The 16836-nt window shown below is 40.1% G+C and overlaps 1 protein-coding gene across 1 annotated transcript in view; it reads right to left on the bottom strand.

Annotated features, from left to right (window-relative positions):
• The window catches only part of LOC124594779 (bifunctional methylenetetrahydrofolate dehydrogenase/cyclohydrolase, mitochondrial), a 44356-nt gene extending 39620 nt beyond the window's left edge, over positions 1-4736 (bottom strand). Inside the window, exons 1-2 of the mRNA XM_047133185.1 lie at positions 4581-4736; positions 159-343 (exon numbers count right to left, since the gene is read on the bottom strand). Of these exons, the coding sequence (XP_046989141.1) occupies positions 159-343; positions 4581-4675 (280 nt within the window). The 5' untranslated portion in view covers positions 4676-4736. The remainder of the gene's footprint in view (positions 1-158; positions 344-4580) is intronic.
• Between the last annotated feature and the right edge of the window lie 12100 nt (positions 4737-16836).

Here is a 16836-nt window from a genome sequence, read left to right as displayed (position 1 = left end):
TGGCACACAAATGTTGTGATTGTACACACTGAGGAAACAGTGGAGAAAAAAAAAAAAAAAAAAAAAAAAAAAAAAAAAAAAAAAAAAATAGGATTTTTTAACAACTACCATGAAAGGAGTTATTGTGACAAAGTGGGATCAGACATTCCCTCACTTACCAACTTCTTTTGCAGCTTTCATTTTACTTGATACATAAGATTTGCTGGCAGGATCTTGTCCAACAAGAATAGCGGCAAGATGTGGATGCCTGTTGCCCTCTGCTACCCATTTCTCCACCTCAACTTTCAGTTCTGTTCTAATATCTCTTGCAATTTTCACACCATCTATAATCTTTGCTTTCAACCTGTGACAAATTTAATCTGATTATTGTTATATCAGTTGGGTGAACACTTATTTAAAACAAAATACTCTAATGATTCTTAAGCTATCCAATAAGAAAATCTCATTCAACAAAGTACTATTGAAGTCAATGTCCATATGGAAACCTAAAACAAGTAACCATTTCTAATTCAACACAGATATAATGGTTGGTGTCACGGTAAGTGAAAACAAGTTACCTCGATAATTGAACTAGCTTTCAGAATAAGTGTTACTTTGTACTTACAGTCCTCCAGGGCATATCCATTTTTTGTCATTTACTTTATTGGATTAAGATGTGGGGAAAGTAACACATGCAGTTTTTTGATAAATTTTGAACTGCAGTAGAAACTACTGTTTCTGGGGTAGCTTTAAGTTAGATGGCATAGCGTTTAACACACTAGATTATCAAGCCATATGGAGGATTTTGTCTATTTTTTTTTTTTTAATTCCCTTCTACTAATAGGACACTGTCTCCGAGATGAAAACAAAGTTAGAGCAAACTTTGATACTGTATGTCATAGGGGGCACAATAGAGCGCGCCTGAGGAAGACTGTCAAACAGTCACCCTTCTTTCCATAGACCAAGTATATGTGTTAGGGCTGTCGTATGTCACAGGGAGCTTGGCATGTCAGTATCCCTACGTAGCTTCAGAAGAGATACTTACTTGAAGGTATTTCTCATGAGAACAGAGGAGCATCAGCTGAGGAGAGAGTATTAGTAGGAACTGCTGGCATGTAAAATTGAGTGATAATATGTGGCAAGAACTAAAGATGTACAGTAGTATTTTGAAAAGGATAATTGCTACTAACCATAAAAGATGACACACTGAGTTGCAGACAGGGGTGATGAAAAGACTTACACAATGAGCTTGCGACCAAAGCCTGTTTTAGTGTGTGTGCGCTTTCCTTTTATTATTTGAAGACTTTAACCAAATACGTCAGGTGTAACAGTCTTTTCATTGTGCATGTCTGCACCTCAACATGTTATCTTTAGTGTGAGCAGCAATTTATCTATTTCATGGCACTGTTGGTATTCCAACCTGGAATTTCCATGTACAGATGTCTAGTAGCTGTGCTAAGGTGTAATTAAAGCTTGCTGTGGCGATTAGTGAGGAAATGCTCACATACTTATGACGACACCTGTTACACATGGAGATCAAGCTGGGTTGCACATGTTGTCATCAGTCCAAAGACTGGTTTGATGCAGCTCTCCGTGCTATTCTATCCTGTGCAAGCCTCTTTAAGGCAGCTTAATGTCTACAAATTAAGAGACATTGATAGAGGCAGGATGTTTCTTTAAGAGTAAATGTCAAAGCTGCTTCTGCACAAGTAACTCAGGAATTTAATTATCATTTTAGTTGAGTGTAAAGAACCACGTGACAGTCAGAGGATAAATGCGTAGCTCTGGTAAAATGAATTTCATTCATAGTGTTCCACTGAGTCAATCAAGAAGGAGAACCTTCGGGAAAGTGGAACAAGTGAAGGTGAACATTAAAAAAAGAGTACCAAATCATAAAAATAATCTCTATGCTGTATTAACAAACTGTCCCTATACTGGTTTGTGCTATACACGATTATGCCAGCTAAATTCAAATAAATGAGAAACAAAACTTACTTTAAAAAGAACTACTGCCTTAATAGTCATCAGTTATAGTAGACAGCTGATATTTATCGGTTATAGGCTGCTCAAAGTTTACTTGATTACAATTGTATTTTTCAAAGAAAGTATTTACCTACATCTGTAAATAATGAGTCCTATTTACAGTACAATATCTTAGACAAGGAGGCAACAAGGGATGCCATTATTAATGCTGCGACAGTCTGCCATGGAGAATTTTGAGACCCCACACTCAAAAGACCTGGCTAGGTCAGCAAATATACCAACATGGTAATTTTCCTTCTTTGGCTTTGCTAGGACATGGGCATTTTATTGCTTTCTCTGTGGAGAATCCTTAACAAAAGTGAATGAAACAATTAACAAGTTCTCAGTCAAATGAGTTGACATTTTATCACAGGCCACTTCCTCTAACACTTCCGGAAAGACGGGAAGGAGTGAAATGTGTAATTGAAATTGATTTGCCTATCTGCTACTGTTTTGTGACCATGAATTTTGGCCTTGCGATTTGTATTTTAGAAACTAAATTCTGCTGGTTACGTGTGCAGTGTTTGAACAAGTAAGTAAAGTATGTGGATCCGGCAGTTTATTGAAGGGTACCATGTTTGTTACCACTGTGAGGAAGTGACTATTGATCCAAAAATGGCAATTTCTGCCAGAGTTCTTTCCTGCAGAGCTCAGCTTCATTTGGATTGCTATTTTTCTTTGTTTCTCATTTAATAATGTTCCACATTATTTTGTCTTATGCTTCCAGTTTTTTTTTCCAAAGTTTTTCCTTTTATAATGACAGAGTGGGGGATTCTACAATGCTGGTGGTAATGGAATTTCAACTCATAATTACAGACTGTTCTCCATATTCAGTACCGTATAGTTCCCTAATCCACACACATTTTTTTAATACCAGTAGTTATCCATTCCTTCCTCTTGTTTCTGTTTGGAAATCAAGACAAAGCGATCTACGAATGTGTGTAAGAAAGAGTTAAATTTTCCATCTACACTGCCTGCTTTATGAATGTGCCCCAGCATTTGCCCTGCAATTCCTCTAAACACTTATCAAGTCATCATATACAAAAGGGCAATACATTGCAAGGGTTCATTTTCTTGCATGCCTCTGTTTACTACCTGTTTGAGGACCTCGTCCTTACATATGAAAATGTTAGCTCCAACAAGCATAGAGAGGAAGTTTAGTGTAACCACACTGGAACTGCTGTAATTTAAGTGAAGTGCTGAAACTGACAAGTTTGAATTTCTACATTGTCCAGAGTTGAAATGCAGTATATGAAAATGCTGGTGTTCAAGATTAATGATCAGGAAACTAAATACATCCTATACAAAAATTAAAGTTTTCAAGTTGCCAGTAGCTTAAATTGGACTTTGAACGTAAATGTCTCAAGAGACCAAGTGCACTATGATTAGCACAGAGTGCTCATTCACTCCTACTTCTGTAAGAAGAAAACTTTGAAGTTCTCCATTCAGCCATGTGTGAATTGTAAAATGCTAAACTTGTTTGCCAATTACATAGGCCTAGTTCCCACACCAAGTAAGTTATTTTTCCACCACCATAAAAAATGGGGGCAAACTTTTACAAACAAAATAAGTATAGCTAGAATTTTATCTCAGTACTGGATTTTCTGGCCTAACTTCCATTTACTATTACAGCACAAACAATCCATCCTGGAGTTTCCATTGTTTGATTACTGTGTAAAAGGCTTCATTTTTTTAAATTCTACATTATGTTAGGCGAAAAGTTAATTAAGTGCAATAAATGTAAAAAAGTATACTTATAATAATATTAATCCTCTATCTTTTTTTTCCTTCACTGTACTCTTTCATACGACATTACAAACACATTTTAACAATAACTTATGTGAATGCAGCATTGGGAGAAACTGCAGCTGCCCCATCTCCCATAAACGTCAATGAGTATATTGTGCAGCAATATAATAGTAAATTATATATATATATATATATATATATATATATATATATATATATATATATATATATTGTAATAAATATAATAGAAGGAAACAATTTTATTGATAAGATACACATACCAATTTAATAACAAAACAAAATTAATGCTGACTATGGCCCTACTCTTTTTCCAACAATTTCTTTGTCGTCTCTATACTAGACCGAGGAAAAAAATATATACCAAATTATGCCATTGCCATTATGTATTCATCAGACTATAGAACTAATCATTTCTCTTACTACTTAGGGTTACGTATCTGACGGACAAAGCGTGGGGGTAAAGAAAAAAGTTAGAAGGAAATGAATTAACAGGACAGAATGAACCTGATGGCAAAATAAACAACAGTGCTATACAGGCGGAAGCTCCACAATAAAAAGGGAAACAAGCTACGGTGAAAGTTTCCTGAAGTCTGTACGACACATAATTGTAAACAATACAACAGCTGTGGATCACAGGGTACCTGTATCTTCTTCCTTTAGCTCACAAGATCGCATCTTCAGCTTTTGGATCTTCTACGATACCATTCCACAAAACCACACATTACGGTAGCCTACTTAAATATCTAGCACCTGCTGCTAATGTTACATTTTGCGCACGAAAGTATGCTACAAAGGTCATGTATAGTTACCTCTTCTGAGAAATGTGAAATGACCTGGTGCCCAATACACTATTAAATATGTCTAAATGGCTAGCATTTGCCAGTACGCGCTTCGCGGCATTCATTCTGACACTGTACTCAACAGCTGTCTCGCTGGAGATATATACAGCCAGCCGTCCTTGACAAGCAGACGTAACCGCAACGCGGAATAGCAGGAAAAAACAGACAAGTGGAATAACTCGGAGATACAAACTCCTCGATATCGCTCACCAGTGTTGCAACTCGTTATATGTCATTGATCGACAAATTTCGTGGCTGAATTAACGGAGGTGATGATTAACCAGATTTCTGGTATATGCAATTACATCAGTGTGAATACTTAGCAGCGTAAATGGGCGACTATAGTTACACCAATCCCTTATTTAATTGCTATAAACTTGGAAAACGTAAATCATCATTACATTCCGTGTTAGTATTCAGTGGGTATTTACTAACATGTTTTAAATTGGTAAATCATTTTTTTATGACATCTTCATTCGATTTGACAGCAATACTAGACGTACAACCACGGGTTTTCCCAATCCAGGGTCCTGTAAACAATGATTCAGATGGTGTATATTCTTGAAAAGATCTTATACATGATGTCTGACGTAAAACTGGTACACCTCATGCCCGGAATTCAAGTAACGATGAACTAACTGAAAGAGAATGGATACCGTTATCGTTAAAAAAAGTTATCTGTTTATATGACATTCTGGAAGTGGTGGTAATAGGCATCCAGTCATCGCTGACTTTGTGTGATGATGTTACCAGCAAATTCTGTAATTCTGCAGGCGCGATGTTGTTAATTTCTCTAGTAATGTTCCGTTTAAGATCGACTATTGTGTGAGGATTGTGAGCATACACTTTATTTTTAGTGTGTTCTATAAATAAAAATCACACGATGGGGATCTTCGAGGCTAGAGACCTCTACTAACAAGTCTGTCTTCAGCAAACATGTTGTGATGTGGACCATAATTTGGTTGGATGTGTGAGTGGTTGCTCCATCTTGTTGGAGTACCGCATACATCTTCTCTGCATTTGTTAATTATGCATACAGAGGTTCAAAGATCTCTAGATGTCTGTCACTGTTTGAGGTATAATTGAAAAATATGGAGCCAATAAAGTGCATGCCGGATAATGCACACCAAACACCTATTTTCTCTTAGTGGAAAGATTCTTCATGCAGGATAAGCGGGTTGCCCTGCGACCAGTATCCTCAGTTTTGTGAGTTTACATAACCTGACAAATGAAACTGTAGTACATTGTTTTCTAGGCTTGTATTTACAGGATACAATTAGATCCCAAATCAGCAGTAAGTCAGCTGCACATCAGGGATCAATCACTGTTTTTCAGAGACCTGATGAAATTATGGAAAGGATTAAAGTGAGTCGCCAAATACAACAGGTGGGATGACATAATGTGTTTGGCAAATATGTGCTAATACAGCACAGCCTAGCAGTGGTTTAAGAACAACGAAGAGAAGCTGGGTAGCTGGGACAAATTCCAAACTGAGTTAAAGCAAGGTGCGGTGACAGTTAGCAGCAAGTCCACTTAGAGGAAGAACTACTGAACAATAAGGCCAGCCATCATAAGGAAATGACATAGTCATAAATAGAGAATATTCTAGCTTTATACCAAATCATGAATATGAATATGATAGAATCTGACAAAATGTCACAGTTTATGAGAGGAGTCACAGAAGATATTACCAGGCACTTCTGGTAAAGGATGTCACGAAGACAGGACTTCATCAAGTGGCGCCGGCGAAGCAAGAAAATATAACAGAAAAGAGTCAGACAAGAGAAGTTGGACTGAGTCCCGAATGAGGTCCCCTATGGCAATTGTGGAAGACTACCATGAACCCGCTTCTCTTATACAACAGATAGTTGGAGAAGAAATACAGCAGCCATAAATGTCGGAATGATTGCACAAGAGATAGTGGCCATGAATGTCGACCCCATGTCAAAGAGTAATACAAAATGTGAAAGAAGGGGTGTATCAACTTTCAGCACCACTCTCCACTACCAGCTGAACATGCCAGGAATAATGGATTCAACTGATTCGGACTTAGTCTGTATCCATCAAGCAACAGCTCAGGATCAAACCAATGCAGGAACAACAACCAAATATAGCGTCCCATAGAAGAACAGACCCAAGGAGGACAATACTAGACTTCACCCACCACAACAGATCTATTCACACCAGTCAACTGCAGATGATTACCATCGGCCTGCAGGATGAACCCCATCACCGCTCACTGATGAGGTTACTCCTCAACATGCCACAGCTGTTGACATCAGTGTACAGAGGTAACAACCGCCTGCCAGGCCGCCAAATCCTCTAAAACCAAGAGGGGTGATGGCTTATGGTTCTAGAGCACTCACCAAGTTTAAGATGAACTAGTTTATAACCAAGAAAGAGTGCCTTGCACTTGTTTGGAGAATTAACAAGTTTCAGCCATATTTATTTGGCGAACTGTTCACCATTGTGATGGATCACCATTCTCTATGTTGTTTGACTAGCCTGATGGATCTGTTGGGTCAAATGGTGACATGAATCCTGAGGCTTCAGGAGTATGACGTGAACAAAAGAGGACACAATCACTTGAATGCAGATTGTTTTTCAAGGAATCCTTTGGCCGAACACAGTAGCGTGTATGAAATCTCAATGATCACACCATGAAATGACACTGCTATTGAACAGAAGGACTGCTGAAAACCACAGAAAGCATGAAGAAGCGGGAAATGAGCAAAGGAGAAATTAATATACAGAAGACTGTATAAGAGGAACAAGGATTCAGTGGGATGGTAATTGTTGCATGTCGTTCCAGCTTATCTACAGCCAGCATTCTCAAAGCATTTCCACAATACTCTAGTCATGTGGGATTCGTGAAGACTCTACAGAGAATCAGATTCAGGTATCACTGGCCACGTCTCTACTAATGTGTTAAACACTATTTGAGCCACTGTAAAAATGCCAATGATGTAGTCATGTGCTGTAGTTACCTTCGAGCCATCTGGTAAGATTGCTGTCTGCAGCAGCATCATTCCATCGAATTCGGACTGACCTCTCGTGGGATTTCCGAACTCGACAAATGATAATCAATGCTCAATAGTTTGCAATGACTACTACCTCGCCCACTATGCTGTCACAAAAGCTGTGCTGACTGCCAAAGCTCCAGAAATCTGAAAGTTCCTTGTGCAAAACATCATTTTGAAGTACAGAGCATCCCACGTGATGATCTGTGATCACAGAAAAGTTTCCTATGGTGCCACAAAATACGACTGGGAAGTGGAGTTCTGTGTTTTTGTGACAGAGTTGCTTCTCATTTCTTCAGCTACAAATATCACATGCAACTCAACTTTTGATCTTCAGAATCAGATGAGAAGTTCGACTATCCGAAGTGTTCAGAGTGAACCCTGTGCTAAACGTCGAAACTTACTCAGCTCGGCCAGTGCAGCTTCGATAAGCAGTGATGGTGTGAACCTGGGAATTGCTGAAGGCAGAAGGCAGTTTGAAGGCATAAGAGATTTTGTTCCGAAACAGAAATATGAATAGTTAATATGACCTATTAAACATCTTCACTTCCTCATCACTCTGACCAACAACATAAATGGCTGACAACAATCATGTTTAAAGCATACAAAACAAAGCATGCAATCGACCAACAATTTAAATATTTCGTAGAAATACATTCACTGATAATAATGAATTAAATACTTCAAGAAAATAAAATTCTGGCGTTAATCGATACTAAATGTCACAGCTGTCATACAGTTCAAATTGTTCCATAAAACTGGTAATTATTAGACTAACATCCGCATAATTGGTGTATGTCGCCTCACACAAACACAACCTGGTTAACACAGAGGTTAAATAGTCACAACAATATCCATAGGAGACTTAGTTAAATAACATGAGTATTAACATGTACCTGGTTAGTAGTAATGGTTACTATGAATTAGCAGACAAACTAGTGGCGACTTACGAAACTATAGCCAAGCTGACTCTTAAGCTAGAACACTCATTTGATGTTTATTAACCTTAATGATGATAACATCACTTACCAATAAGATATTAGCTGTTAGTCGAAGAACATCATTTGCAACTATTGAGCAATAACCCTCTTATTATTATACAACCCTAGCCATAGTGTGTCTACGTTTTCAGTATACACTTCGAAATAGCCCCTTTATAACCACACAGGCTACACTGTGGTCAGCAGTGGCCTCGCTAGTAGTCAGCGCACTAATGATGATTTATCGCTAGTATAATCAGAACAACTCCAGCTGCAGGCTTTTGCAGTTAACAGCTCAAGATACTGCGGTGGCCCGGTGTAATGTTAAGCTCTCTCCATACCGTTTAAGCGTTTTCGTGGACTTACTTGGTGAAGAATGCTGGTTCTGCTTTCTTGAAGCGCCGATGTCTTCTGCTAGCACTGGACGCTTCTCCAAAGATTTCAGTGCTAGGAAGGGAAAATTTTCACTCTCTCGCTCTCTCTCTTCTTATTTAAAAAACACACTACTCTTGGAATATCATTCAATGCACCAGAACATATTTATTTCTACTTTGTACAGAAAAACAACTAAACTTTATGACGTAAGCCCACACATTACCGGGCACCCAGAATCAGTTATTTACACATTTTTGAACACAATTAATACATAAGCTTTTATCGTGGCTGACTATCCACGTCCAGTCCACGTATTCTCAACAGCAGTTCAACGTATACTAAACAGTCTCTATTTCGAGTCTCTACATTTCTTTTTCATTAACACAAAGCTACATTAGTCTTTGCAGCCGGCCACGGAGCTTCTGGGCCGTATTTGATTATTCTTGGCAGGTCGCACTGAACACTTGCCAGTGCCGACGAATTATCTCCCTTCCAGTTTCGCCTGCACAAACAATAAATGGGTGCAGTATCTCATGCTCATCCTTATGCCCTGCTTTAAAATTACGGCTGGAGCACAAGTGTCTCCAGACTTTCGGAAAATTCTGGGGGCACTACAATACTCACTGAGTAATGTGGATGAACAGTGATAACGAGCATACATTGTTCCTTACAACTAGTCTTCAACATCTGACAGTAATTAACATGCAATTCCAAAACAAGCAATTCCAATACTCAAGCCACTGTTAGACACGAACAACTTAAATTAGATAATCACTGATATGCGAAGTCAAAATCTACAGAAGGAACACCAGCAGATGATATGCCGGGCTGTTTCCGGCCCAAAGTATCACCAGTGATGCCATCAATGATGTCGCCAGTGGGTCATAAGATTTTTCCACCCCCACCACTCTCCCTCTGACAAAGGTCAATTAGCCTACGTATTAAATGGCGGGAAATTCATTTTTTTGTGGAAAATTCAAAGTTTTGACAGGAAATGAAAAAAATAGCCAAATTGAGCTATTGAGTTTCCTATGGAAGTACGGCTGTTGTCCTAAGTATAGCTTGTAAGAAATGCAAGATGATGCTGGCCAGCTTAGAATGACACAGCCTAACTATGACGTCAGAATCCAAAATGGCTGACCTCAGATACAAGATGTTGGTGACCAAGGCGTATTGGTGCAACTCTATCATGTCACAGGTAAGCACGGACCTATTGGGCTGTTTATAACAGTGTGGAATTCTGGCTCAGAGCTGGAATATTGGCACTGGCTCTACGATGTCACAGTCCAACACACACCTGTTGGGCTGTTTATAACAGTGTGGAATTCTGGCTGAGACTTGAGAAAGTGGCTCAATCCTATTAAAAGCTACTATTCATTCAGAGCTGTATGGTCACTGCATTCTCTAAATTTGGATGCTTCTTTATTTAAACAAACACTAGTGGGGGAGGGATCTCTGCAGGAGTTCATATTTCAACAGTTGTAATGCATTCCTCCTTATAGAAAGTTGTCTCTGCATAAAATGAAATGTAAATGCACCCAGTCTTGTAGAAAGGACATGTGCAATGCAGACATCGTGGCACATTGTAAGCAATTTTATATATATATATATATATATATATATATATATATATATATACTTCTGGAAATGGAAAAAAGAACACATTGACACCGGTGTGTCAGACCCACCATACTTGCTCCGGACACTGCGAGAGGGCTGTACAAGCAATGATCACACGCACGGCACAGCGGACACACCAGGAACCGCGGTGTTGGCCGTCGAATGGCGCTAGCTGCGCAGCATTTGTGCACCGCCGCCGTCAGTGTAAGCCAGTTTGCCGTGGCATACGGAGCTCCATCGCAGTCTTTAACACTGGTAGCATGCCGCGACAGCGTGGACGTGAACCGTATGTGCAGTTGACGGACTTTGAGCGAGGGCGTATAGTGAGCATGCGGGAGGCCGGGTGGACGAACCGCCGAATTGCTCAACACGTGGGGCGTGAGGTCTCCACAGTACATCGATGTTGTCGCCAGTGGTCGGCGGAAGGTGCACGTGCCCGTCGACCTGGGACCGGACCGCAGCGACGCACGGATGCACGCCAAGACCGTAGGATCCTACGCAGTGCCGTAGGGGACCGCACCGCCACTTCCCAGCAAATTAGGGACACTGTTGCTCCTGGGGTATCGGCGAGGACCATTCGCAACCGTCTCCATGAAGCTGGGCTACGGTCCCGCACACCGTTAGGCCGTCTTCCGCTCACGCCCCAACATCGTGCAGCCCGCCTCCAGTGGTGTCGCGACAGGCGTGAATGGAGGGACGAATGGAGACGTGTCGTCTTCAGCGATGAGAGTCGCTTCTGCCTTGGTGCCAATGATGGTCGTATGCGTGTTTGGCGCCGTGCAGGTGAGCGCCACAATCAGGACTGCATACGACCGAGGCACACAGGGCCAACACCCGGCATCATGGTGTGGGGAGCGATCTCCTACACTGGCCGTACACCACTGGTGATCGTCGAGGGGACACTGAATAGTGCACGGTACATCCAAACCGTCATCGAACCCATCGTTCTACCATTCCTAGACCGGCAAGGGAACTTGCTGTTCCAACAGGACAATGCACGTCCGCATGTATCCCGTGCCACCCAACGTGCTCTAGAAGGTGTAAGTCAACTACCCTGGCCAGCAAGATCTCCGGATCTGTCCCCCATTGAGCATGTTTGGGACTGGATGAAGCGTCGTCTCACGCGGTCTGCACGTCCAGCACGAACGCTGGTTCACCTGAGGCGCCAGGTGGAAATGGCATGGCAAGCCGTTCCACAGGACTACATCCAGCATCTCTACGATCGTCTCCATGGGAGAATAGCAGCCTGCATTGCTGCGAAAGGTGGATATACACTGTACTAGTGCCGACATTGTGCATGCTCTGTTGCCTGTGTCTATGTGCCTGTGGTTCTGTCAGTGTGATCATGTGATGTATCTGACCCCAGGAATGTGTCAATAAAGTTTCCCCTTCCTGGGACAATGAATTCACGGTGTTCTTATTTCAATTTCCAGGAGTGTATATATATATATATATATATATATATATATATATATATATATATATATATATATATATGTGACAGGGTAGAATGAAATAAACGAATGACTTGAGTTTAATAAACAGATTCATTTGTTCAGCAAAATGGATGGCTGACAGTGTTTTGAATCTTACAACACCTGTGTTTGTTTCACATAATAATATGTTTGTGGTGAACACATAAAACAAAACAAAATGGTGAAAATCAATAACTGCAGGTACTATGCTTTCTTACAAAAAATATTGGAGTACTTCACTAAATTTTCAGCGTAGATAAACGATATGCTTTACATTTTTACATAACATATAGAAAAACGAAGTGCAAGAACTGTATACAGTATTCACGATAGCAACTTAACAATTTATAGGAATATGTACACAAAAAAATGTCTCATAGGTTACGTTTTCAAAAAGCTTTCACAGTTAACAAACGGTTGATGATCTTTTTTTATTCCTCAATCAGCTTGGAATACTCACAACACAGTTGAAAGACTCATACATTTTAACCACACTTGACAGAACTGGAATGCTCATGGGACAGTTGATGTGCTTGTACATTCCTTAGCTACTCTTTGATATGAAATATTTATTTACAGATCTCCCCTGTGACACATAACACCAATGTAAATGCGATCTCTTTTGGCGTGGCCAGCAGCAGCAAAACTTATCCTACTGTACAGACAATACACACATGGTGTGCAGAAAGCAGTTTAACTTCCTCACATGATGTGCCTTTGCACATGTGGTGCGCAGAAAACAATTTATCTCACATAAATGATGTGCAAAACTCGAGGTACATGACATTCACTCACAAAAATCGTGTGCAAAAAAAGAAAGTACACACACACACACACAGATTTATATATTCGCCCATTTACACATTATTGCATATCTGCACACACATTTTTTCACAAAATATTCAATACACACAGACTGTCACTCAAGTGAACTATGCATGTATGGCAGGGTTTCGAGCCCGTCAGCACAAATGACTTGCTTTTCATTATGCTGAGACAGACCACTTCTCAGTTGCGAGACAGTGTGCCCTCATGTCTTCATGACTGAGTACTGAACTGGCGTACCATGTGCAGTGTGGTGACAGAGCACCATCTACACCACCATGCATGAACTTCAAGTAGTCTTCAACTACGAGGGCCACAGATGCCACAAGCTACACATCCTTAGCCCGTCTCAGGGTTGCACAAGTATTTGTGTGATATGCATACATTTTTTGAGCAGAGACCTACAAACACCACAATCAGTGACCCGTTTGCCTCATCTTTCATGGGACTGATAACCTATTATTGCCAGATGTTATGCTATAAGGATTATTAGCCGTGTAAGCACACTTGTTGAATGCATTTTCAAGTGGCACCTTATTATTTAATTGGATCACAACCCTTCACCCAATAGGTGAAGCTGTCGTTATCCACATAAAGTAACTTCAGATTTATGAACTGGTACATTTGGAGTTTGGATAGGTCGAATATATATGTATCAATATAAACAGGTTTCGTGAACACTGCTGAAATTTTATTCCATCTACAGAGTAATAGAATCTTTGTTGGAGATTGCAGCCCATTTAAAATTTGGCCTGACAATACAATCTGTTGCGCCATAACGCTCCTTCCAATGGATAACTCAGTGAATTTTGCGATGTTCTCTGACATTTTGCATAGTTTTGTTGAACATTGTGTTATCTACAAATCTGTAAAAATCTTTCTCAAATATACACGTCACAAGAGCCCTATTTTGGTGTTTAAATCAATGTATTCCTTCGACCTGGGATGCTGCTTGAAGGGAATAGTGCGGATTACTCTATCCAGAATCAAGCCAAACTTGAGACATTGCTGGAAATTACGATAATATAATATATACCTTGTTTTCCCCTCCAGCACTGTCATTAGCTTGGGGTGGGAACCGTTTTCTTGAACTCCGTGCTCTGGACACTGTGGTAAATCACTATGCTCGTTGTGTTGTTCTTAGCGTAAGTTATTTAAGTTAGATTAAGTAGTGTGTAAGCCTAGGGACCGACGATCTCAGCAGTTTGGTCCCGTAGGAACTTACCACTACATACACTCCAGAATCGTTCGAAAATAGCTTTAAGCAAGCCCACGTCGATGTCCACATGAAGTTTCACATATTCCTTTAAATTAGAGATGTCACACTTCTGCCATGCACTCACTGCATGCCCATACTCTGCATCTGATACGGCAGTGCCTGAAAGTTTGCTTTCTCCCATAAATACAGATATCCGTATGGTAAAAACGTCTTCTTCTGTATGAGCTGAAACTTTGCATCATAAGGAAATGCTGTTCAAGTGAAATGTAAATTCTTCTGATGCATGTTATTAGTAACATGAATCTCAGTGAGTTGAAGAACCTCAGTGTAATTTTCTTGATGAGTTTCTTCGAACTGTATCTCTCAGATAGAACATTAATCTGACCTCTCTTCGACTAGGAAGTGAGCATCATACCCACATTCCATTACAAAAAAAAGTTAACGTGTCAAATATTTAACGTTAAACATGTATGCGAGAAAAGGTTTGAAAATATAAGTTTTTTTGGAAGTCGCTAAGTGCTCTCATTATCAAATACTGGACGAGGTTAGTATGGGTAATTTGTGCACCGTTTTATGCAAAAGTCAGTTTTGCAAGCATCACAATTTTATGATGGCATATCGCTTGAACTTCATGTCGCACAATAATATAATTCTACAGGTATATTCAGTGGTAGGTAATGTCTGCAAAATATGTTGCGAATGGAGTTAGTAGTAAAGAAGTAATAAATTAACACGTCATGCCTTAGGCTGAAGTTTTTCACGAATCTCATTGTTTACGACGTCATATCTTCTAAGCTATGACATATTGTACTAAGCGGTAAACTTTTTTCCTTTAATCTTTTTGTGAGGACTGCTACCGAGTAAAAGTTTCGAATAGATTTAAAATCGTGTGTAAAATTTGTTGGAAGTCGCTAAGCGCTCCCAGTCTCAAATCCAGGATGAATGTAGCCCGCATCTCGTGGTCGTGCGGTAGCGTTCTCGCTTCTCACGCCCGGGTTCCCAGGTTCGATTCCCGGCGGGGTCAGGGATTTTCTCTGCCTCGTGATGGCTGGGTGTTGTGTGCTGTCCTTAGGTTAGTTAGGTTTAAGTAGTTCTAAGTTCTAGGGGACTGATGACCATAGATGTTAAGTCCCATAGTGCTCAGAGCCATTGGAACCATTGGAACCAGGATGAATGTTGTGCTGGTAATTTGCGCGCTGCCTGTTGCTCTGCCTCAAGACACATTCTCATTTCCTAACTTTAATGCTTGACTTACTGTATTAAACCTTTAAGCGCAGGTTGTAGCTCTTTAGATTATGACAACACTTTTAATGTTTAAATTAGGTCAGCATCATGTGAAATACCAAAAATCAAATTTTTATTCCCAATGGAAACCGTTAGATAGGCATCCTGCAACTGGGATTTGGCACCATGAACCATGAACAGGATTGGACGTTCGGTAATTTTGCAGAAAATGTCCACGTAATAAGTTTGATGCGACGACAGCCACGTTGACCGATTCTCAGCTGCACTGTACCACATGATTAAAAAGACTCCAGTGTGAAAATGTGTCTTCGTGGTGCTATTTAGACTTAACATTGTACGTATGTAGACTGCTTGACAATTGTAAGGATCAAAGGCATTGTTGGACATGAATAATCTCAGGAAATGATGGAGAATGTGAAACACAGACATTAGTAATAGAAGTGAATTGGTATATTTATAATGAAAAACGGTACAGATTTCTCCGCATGGGAAATCAGGATAACAGATATAAATGATGTTCATGTTTGACACAGTCAGACTCCTAACTTAAAGGTCGATATTGCACCAAGAACGAAGTGGTCGGATTAAAAAGAGTGTAAGACAGGGATGTAATCTTTCGCCCCTGCTGTTCAATCTGCACATCGAAGAAGTAATGATGGCAATAAAGGAAAGATTCAGGAGTGGAATTAAAATTCAAGATGAATGGATGTCACTGCTACGATTCACTGATGACATTGCTACCCTGAGTGAAAGTGAAGAAGAATTACATGATCTGTTGAATAAAATGAACAGTCTAATGAGTACAGAATATGGAGTTAAAGTATATCGAAGAAAGACGAAAGTAATGAGAAGTAGCAGAAATGAGAACAGCGAGAAACTTAACATCAGGATTGATGGTGACGAAGAAGATGAAGTTAAGGAATTATTGTATTTAGGTAGTAAAATAACCAATGACGGAGGGAGCAGGGAGGACATCAAAAGCAGACTAGCACAGGCAAAAAGGGCATTCCTGGCCAAAATAAATCTACTAGTATTAAACATAGGCCTTGATTTAAGGAAGAAATGTCTGAGAATGTACCTTTGGAGCACAGTATTGTATGGTAGTGAAACATAGACTGTGGGAAAACCAGAACAGAAGATAATCGAAGCATATGAGATGTCGTGCTGCAGAGGAATGTTGGAAATTGGGTGGACTCATAAGGTAAGGAATGAGGATGTTCTGTACAGAATTGTAGAAAAAAAGAAATATGTGAAAAACACTGACAAGGAGAAGGGACAGGACGATAGGACGTCTGTTAAGACATGAGGGAACGGATTCCATGGTACTAGAGGGAGCTGTAAAGGGCAAAACTGTAGAGGAAGGTAGACTCTGGAGTCCGTCCAGCAAATAATTGAGGACGTAGGTTGCAAGTGCTACTCTGAGATGAAGAGGCTGGCGCAGGAAAGAAATTCGTGGCGGACTGCATC

The sequence above is a fragment of the Schistocerca americana genome, chromosome 2 (assembly GCF_021461395.2).
Source record: "Schistocerca americana isolate TAMUIC-IGC-003095 chromosome 2, iqSchAmer2.1, whole genome shotgun sequence".
NCBI classification, from domain to species: domain Eukaryota; kingdom Metazoa; phylum Arthropoda; class Insecta; order Orthoptera; family Acrididae; genus Schistocerca; species Schistocerca americana.
Note: the sequence above shows the minus strand (reverse complement) of the source record. Positions and strands in the feature narration are given on the sequence as shown.